The sequence below is a fragment of the Toxotes jaculatrix genome, chromosome 9 (genome assembly GCF_017976425.1).
Source record: "Toxotes jaculatrix isolate fToxJac2 chromosome 9, fToxJac2.pri, whole genome shotgun sequence".
Lineage (NCBI taxonomy): Eukaryota > Metazoa > Chordata > Actinopteri > Toxotidae > Toxotes > Toxotes jaculatrix.
Genome location: NC_054402.1, coordinates 7,171,202 through 7,178,029, shown reverse-complemented (window position 1 = coordinate 7,178,029; position 6,828 = coordinate 7,171,202). Strand labels below are relative to the sequence as shown.

Genomic DNA, 6,828 nt, shown 5'->3' with positions numbered 1-6,828 from the left:
TGTTTAAGGTATTATCTTTCAGAATAAGAGCGTCCATTCACAGTATACGCATCCAGCCTCTCATTTGTACAATAATCACTCAATAAACAACTAGCTTTATAAGTTTTACATGAAGTGTTTTGCTTTTATAGCTCAAAAATGCGACTACCAATAAAATAAAAATAACGCAAACTTTTATTTCGAAGTGATACTACTAAAGCTGTTAGCTGGCTGGATGCAGGGATTTTCTAGCTGAATTAAATGGATGAAAGCAGATAACGTAAACGTTGTAGGACAAATAATCATGGCTGTAGCATTCAATGACAACTAAAGACAACGGCGCTTCCCCGTTGTAATTATCTGACATTTCGAGGCGGTTGTCGGTGCAAATAACGGCGTGTTTCTCCTTCGGACGGCTGGACTTGGCTCCAATATCAGGTCGCTACAGTGGTGAGGAAGCAAGCTAGCTGTCAAGTAGCAGCCACATCAGCACCGCCAGCCAGCCACGATAGCATCAGTGTAAGCAAGCTGTTATTTTGTGTCGACATGGATTAGAAGGCTTGGTTTAATTTTGTTGAACTGCAAACCATGATCCCGTATTTACGTGTCAGTGTTTGGTGCTGTCTTGCAGAGATTTCATTATGGCAGACAGTATCATGAGCAAGGCTGCTACCATGGAGATCCCCATTAACAGCAATGGAGACACAGGGACTCTGCCAGAGGATGACAGCCTGGAGCAGGTCAGACAGTCACATTTTGTCTCACCTCACTGACAGTATCCTTTTTACTCAATCTGTATTAGCATGTTAGGCTAGGTTTGTGGTTCTGCATCCTTTTACATATGACAGCACAGTCCAGGACTAAGGCTGGTTAGGCCAATTGTTACCTTCACAGGCCTGTTACCATGCCCAGGCCTGCAGCTATGTACAGTAGCACTGTACCATTATCACCATGAATACTTGGGCTAGGGCTGATGGACTAAGAGCATAGAGACAGAGTAATTCAGACATTAACTGGGATGCCATTCTCTACATATCTGAGCTTTTTTGCATGACAAGCAGTCAATATAATAGTAAAACAGAACATAAACAGTTTCTTGGTGTGGTCACTATGTGTAGGTTGACTTTGGTAGTTGCAGTTTACAACAAAAACTCTAAATGGTTTCTTTACATTTGAACAGAAATATTTTTACACTATCCTTGTAAATATTTGAGCACCTATTTAGTGTCATAATTACAATAACAGTTTTGAGTGAACGATAATCTAAGTTAATAATGTAAAAAAAAATAAGTTACAGTTTTCAGGACTGTGGATATGTTTTATCTTTTTATAACATTAATGTTGATGAAAAATGTGATAGTATTTCTTGCCTTCTAAACCATATTTATTTCCCATATTTTGTTGTAAACGCATCAGGATTTGCAGCAGGTCATGGTTTCTGGACCCAACCTGAATGAAACCAGCATTGTCTCAGGAGGTTATGGAGGGCCTGCAGGAGGCATCATTCCAACCAGCACCATCAAAGGTACTTCCATCCTCTACAGGTTTTGCCTTGTTTTTTTTTTGGTTGTTTTTTTTTTACACAGTACAGACACAGTTTGTGTGCAAAGATAATGGTGTGTGAAGTAAGAGTTGCTGTACCATATGTTAAAATTATGCTAATAACTCTACATCAGTTTAATAGAGTTGTCAATCAGTACAAATGACCCTGCGATTACTTTGCCAGTTGCTGATGTTTCTGGCTTCAAACAGTTCACTGTTTGTTCCACTTTCTGTTTTAAAGACCCCCACCTTCCCCCTGGTTCTGTCTGTTGTCAATTGCAGGCTGTCATGAGCTGTGCCAGGGATCTGTCAATGTTGTTGCAATCCTTCACTCACTGAGAGAGGTTGACACTTAATGCCCCTTTAAGAAACTATACCAATAGCTTTTCCGCCTCATATTTTAATGTGTCACTCAAGAGCAGCTGACCTCTAGGCTCCTGGTTCATATTATGAACATCCATATTCCATAGGGCCTGCAGTTCGCTTCAATCCTGAGTATCTGGACAGAAGACGAGCCCCTGCAACAGGACCAGGTGGCTGTGTATTCTAACAACCCTTTTTGTTTTCTAAGTTAACCTGTATTTTGGTCTGTTTCGGTTTCCTATAAAAGGTTTGATATTGCTTGACCAAGGGAGTTGTATGTGACCTTGCTCTTCAACTCAGCTTCAGCAGCAAGAAATGCTTTTGCAGCTGTCAAAATTGGGGATGCACTAACCTGATATATAGGGCTGTTACTTGAAATGTGTTGGTGTCCATTTAGGATGTCTTCTTTTGTACTGTAAAATGCACTTTGGATGACTGTTCTGTTATTGCTTGATACTCACCTTTCATCCCACGAAGTCCATTTTCATCTTTTATTGTAAATTCTTTTATTCTGCATGAGTAACCTGCATGGTGGATTATTTCAAAACCCCTTTAACTCCTAGTTATTATGTATCCTTCACCACGCAGGATAACATTTTCTTTTCAGTTTACATACCTTGCTGTTCAGCTGCATATCTCACTGCCAAGCTCCTCTGACACATATTCCATTGCCATGCCTTCTTCTCATCCTCACTCTTTATCATCGCCATGCTCATTTCAGACATTCGCATGAAATCCAGGGGTGTTAGCTTGCCTAACAGCCAGTCTGCAGCCAGCCGACTTGCCCAACACACAGACCGGCATCCAGGTATCACCAGGCTTGTCACCATGTCCACACTGTCCTCACTCACTTTCATGACCCACACAGTCTCTGTAAATATTTGCCTTGTAAAACTTGATAGAATGACATGGATTACAGTGTGCATTGTTCTTTTTCTGTCTTTTCAGGGTCATCAAACCATAACTCTAGTAATTCAGCTGAAGAAGTTACTCGTGGTGTGGCAGTGGAGAAACTGGACAGTGTAAAGAAATGGGGCATAAACACATACAAGGTATGTGTGTGTGTGTCTATATATAATTAACTGAAATGTAATCTTGACTAGTTCGAAACAAATCAACTGAAACTTACGCATGCATTTATTTTTCAGGCCCAGTGTCTTTGTCCAACCCTAACTCCATCGTGTTTGTTATACACTGGGATTAATTTAATCTGTATCCATATCTTCTACTCAGTGTACCAAACAGATGTTTTCAGAGCGGTTTGGCCGAGGCTCACGGACAGTAGACCTGGAACTGGAGGCTCAGATTGACGTGTTAAGAGATACTAAGAGCAAGTATGAAAACATCCTAAGATTGGCCACTGCGCTCATCAATCACTTCCAAAGCATGGTACAGACGCAACAGGCTTTAGGAGACACCTTCACCGACCTCAGCCAGAAGTCCCCAGAGTTGCAGGTACAGTATTGCTGAAGCTGTCTGTGTGATATGACCTAAAAATGCAGTTAATATGTAAAACTTATGTGTTTGTCTGCAGGATGAATTTGGTTATAACGCAGAAACACAGAAGCTGTTGTGTAAGAATGGCGAGGCTCTGCTTGGTGCCATCAACTTCTTTGTGTCCAGTATCGACACCCTGGTCAACAAAACAATGGAGGATACTTTGATGACCATTAAGCAGTATGAAAATGCAAGGTAACAAACCATGACATATAATTTTGGAGTTAAAATATTATGAAAGAAATCTTGAAGGGTGATCACCTGGTGAGTTGAGAGCCTCTGACAGCATTTACTGTTTTTTTGCATGCAGACTTGAGTTTGATGCCTATCGTTCTGATTTGGAGGAGCTGAGTTTGGGCCCTAGGGATGCGGCTGCCATGGTCCGCATTGAGATAGCTCAGCATGACTACCAGATCCACAGAGACAAATATGAAAGACTGCGTAGTGATGTCACTATCAAGCTCAAGTTCCTGGAGGAAAACAAGGTTTGTAGTTTATCTTTTTTCTTTGAAATGCCCACACATTTAAACTTAACACCTCCTGAAATCTTGTTTTTGCCGACCCCCAGTGATTTAACTTCACACTTAGCTGCAGCGATAGTGATATAGGAGTGCTCCAGGACCCTGTGATATCTCTGTTGGGTCTGGTTACAGGTACAACAGTCCACACTTCATGATCCATACCTACAGCCGTCAGTGATCCTGATGCTTGTCGTGAAACAGCTTTGAATCTTGAACATGAGAGGGCAATAAAACAGGCAGGCTTTTCCATGCACATAGAGAATCATAACCTAATTCTGTTTTATTTTGGAAATATTTGCCAAATTAATGAAAAATAAGGAAGATAAAAACCAACATTAATTGTTTATGCCTGAAATATCTTAAACGGCCTGCTTGACACTTGGTAGTTCATTTTAGAGGAATGTGCAAGTTGTTTGCAAGTTGTGCAATCTGTGCAGCTAGTAAAGGTCATCTTAATAGATGTCCATGGGCTGTGCTTTCCTGTAAACACTTTAAACTGTGTTTGTAGTGACAGACTTTTTCCTTTTCTTGTTTTTTTCCATAGGTGAAGGTGATGCACAAGCAGCTGCTTCTCTTCCATAATGCTATCTCAGCTTACTTTGCTGGCAACCAGCAGCAGTTGGAACAAACTCTAATACAGTTCAATGTAAAGTTAAAGCCCCCAGGATCAGACAAGCCATCCTGGCTAGAGGAGCAGTAAAGATCGCTCCAGGTTCAGCTGTTCAGGTGTACAGTGACAAGCTGGTCAGTGAAGAACATGAAATTATGGATAGATGGACAAGAGTCAAATGTATAAAGGAGTATATTGTAGGATTAGTAGCGGCCAGTGATAACGAAAAACATGAGAGATCAGTTTTGTAATGTTTTTCAGTATCACATATTTTACATAGATGGCGCAATGATTTCAATTGTTTTTTTGTTAAGTCACAGAACGACTTTTTGTTACTTTTATTATTCTTTAGGTAGCACAATCATTTACGTGTATATCACTTCTTATTTATGTACACTATAGTCTTCTATTGTGGAGATACCCCTTGGCAGTTTTGCACATGCATTATTTTGTTGTTTTTTAATCTTGTCTAAAGCGTTATCTTTAATATTGCAGAGTACACCACATGGGAGGAATTCCACAAATCACTTTAGCAAGTTTGGGGAATAATATCAAAAATATAAATATTCTCTGAAATTCTATTTATTTTCATGAATATGCATGACTGAACCATGTCCTTCAAATGTTGCTTTACAGATTTAAATCAGGATCAAAATTATCCCACTATGTTTCTAATAGTGCTTTGTGGAATACCTGTCTGAATGGTCAAGTTACGGTTTACATGCATAGAAGGGAAAAAATATATATGGTGAATATAGTGATTTTCTCTAACTTAATATACAATTCATAATTAACTGGACCTCCTAAGTTTTTGGTACCTCCAGATATGTCCTTATGAATTCAGCAGTTACAATTATCTGTCTTTTTTACTCCAGTGTTTACACATGGAAACAAGCCTCAAAAACAGCAGTGAGTCAGCATCAATGAATCTAATGGATGCTTTGATGATAAATAGAGACATCTCAGTTATCATAAAGAAATCCAAATCAACCTGTGACACATAGCCAGTGTATGATCGTGTTTGACTGTTTCAGTGGGAGGTGACAGTGTTTGAGACTCATTTTTGAAGTCTCAAGTTTTAAAACACATACAATGAATGGGAATACTGAATAAACATGATACCACATATATTCTGTTACGATGCAAATCTCTTCAAGAACAGAATGTATGAGTACATTTTTATTATTTTATTTATTTACCAATTTGTTTGTAACATAACGTTGTATGTTACGTAAGCCTCTTTTGAGTTCTAGTCAGCTGATTGTCTTTGTCTTGGTCTGCATTTCCAATAAAGTCTGCTGGATGGTTTGTTTCACATAACTGTGCAGTTGACACAATTCTGTCAGTTTGATATGGGAAGCTTTCACAGAATATGTACAGAAAACTCACAATGTATGTATTAAGTATGTATATGATAATACAGTCTGATATATATCTAACATGCTTTCCATGACTTATTTCATAATCATGAAATCTCGCTTTCATCATTTCCTTTAAATGTCTGCTTCATGATTTCAAGGCTCATCAGCACACTGATCACTAGTTCAGTTTTTCTTTTTTTTTTTTCTTTAATTTTGCCAGCAATTACATGCTTTTGGAAACTGCTGCTGGAAACAGGAAACACTAACTGCTTTATTGCATGAGATAATTACTTTAGATCAGTTAATTGCTTATTACATCTGGTAATAGAAGACACAAGGGTAACACTTTAGAATAGCGATCCTTTGTTAAACTGCACATAAGGTGCTTACTTTTTTCATTTCTAAATTTCTTCCTTTACTCCACCAGTTTTTTACAATATACTGAAAGGAAACATGACTTGGTTTTAGCTGCTGCCCATACAATAAAACTGTATATTGAAATCCTTGTTAGACAAATACCATTTACATCCTGTTACCTGTGTGCATGTGGTGTATTTTAACTGTTCTGTGCATTTTGTTTCCTTTACTGACTTAGTTTCAGGCCTTTTATACACAGTTAATATGCATGGCACCATTCATTATGTTTATGATGACGACACAGGGAATGGGAATGCTGGACACGTGAAACCACAGGTGTTCTAGGTTACAAGTTTCAGAATCGCTTTACACTGTAGCTCTACTGGTGCTGAGATAGCTTGAAAGAAATTGACTTCAGGGATGTTAGATAAGACAAGACTATTTTGGCTTGATGTTATTTTCACAGACATTAGCTTAAACAAGCAGGATGTTTTCTTTATGTTTCCAAGTGCAGCTTATAAAACCTACTAACATGGTAATACAACATTAAAATCACAAACTTCATGATTCCCTTTTCCTGCTTCTCTCCCAGTAAACC

At 38.7% G+C, this 6,828-nt stretch overlaps 1 protein-coding gene across 3 annotated transcripts; it reads left to right on the top strand.

The window, feature by feature from the left end:
* Positions 1 to 214: 214 nt before the first annotated feature.
* Positions 215 to 5,895, top strand: LOC121187430 (arfaptin-2-like). 3 transcript variants are annotated; one of them, XM_041046683.1, is made up of 10 exons: positions 215 to 498; positions 611 to 719; positions 1,396 to 1,504; positions 1,992 to 2,054; positions 2,606 to 2,692; positions 2,833 to 2,936; positions 3,118 to 3,339; positions 3,419 to 3,576; positions 3,692 to 3,866; positions 4,447 to 5,895. In XM_041046683.1, the coding sequence occupies exons 2-10, from the start codon at positions 621 to 623 to the stop codon at positions 4,600 to 4,602; spliced, it is 1,173 nt and encodes a 390-aa protein (XP_040902617.1). In that variant the 5' UTR covers positions 215 to 498; positions 611 to 620; the 3' UTR covers positions 4,603 to 5,895. The 3 variants fall into 3 exon arrangements, with proteins under 3 accessions (XP_040902617.1, XP_040902618.1, XP_040902619.1); XM_041046684.1 differs by lacking the exon at positions 1,992 to 2,054; XM_041046685.1 differs by lacking the exons at positions 1,992 to 2,054; positions 2,606 to 2,692.
* The last annotated feature ends 933 nt before the right edge of the window (positions 5,896 to 6,828 follow it).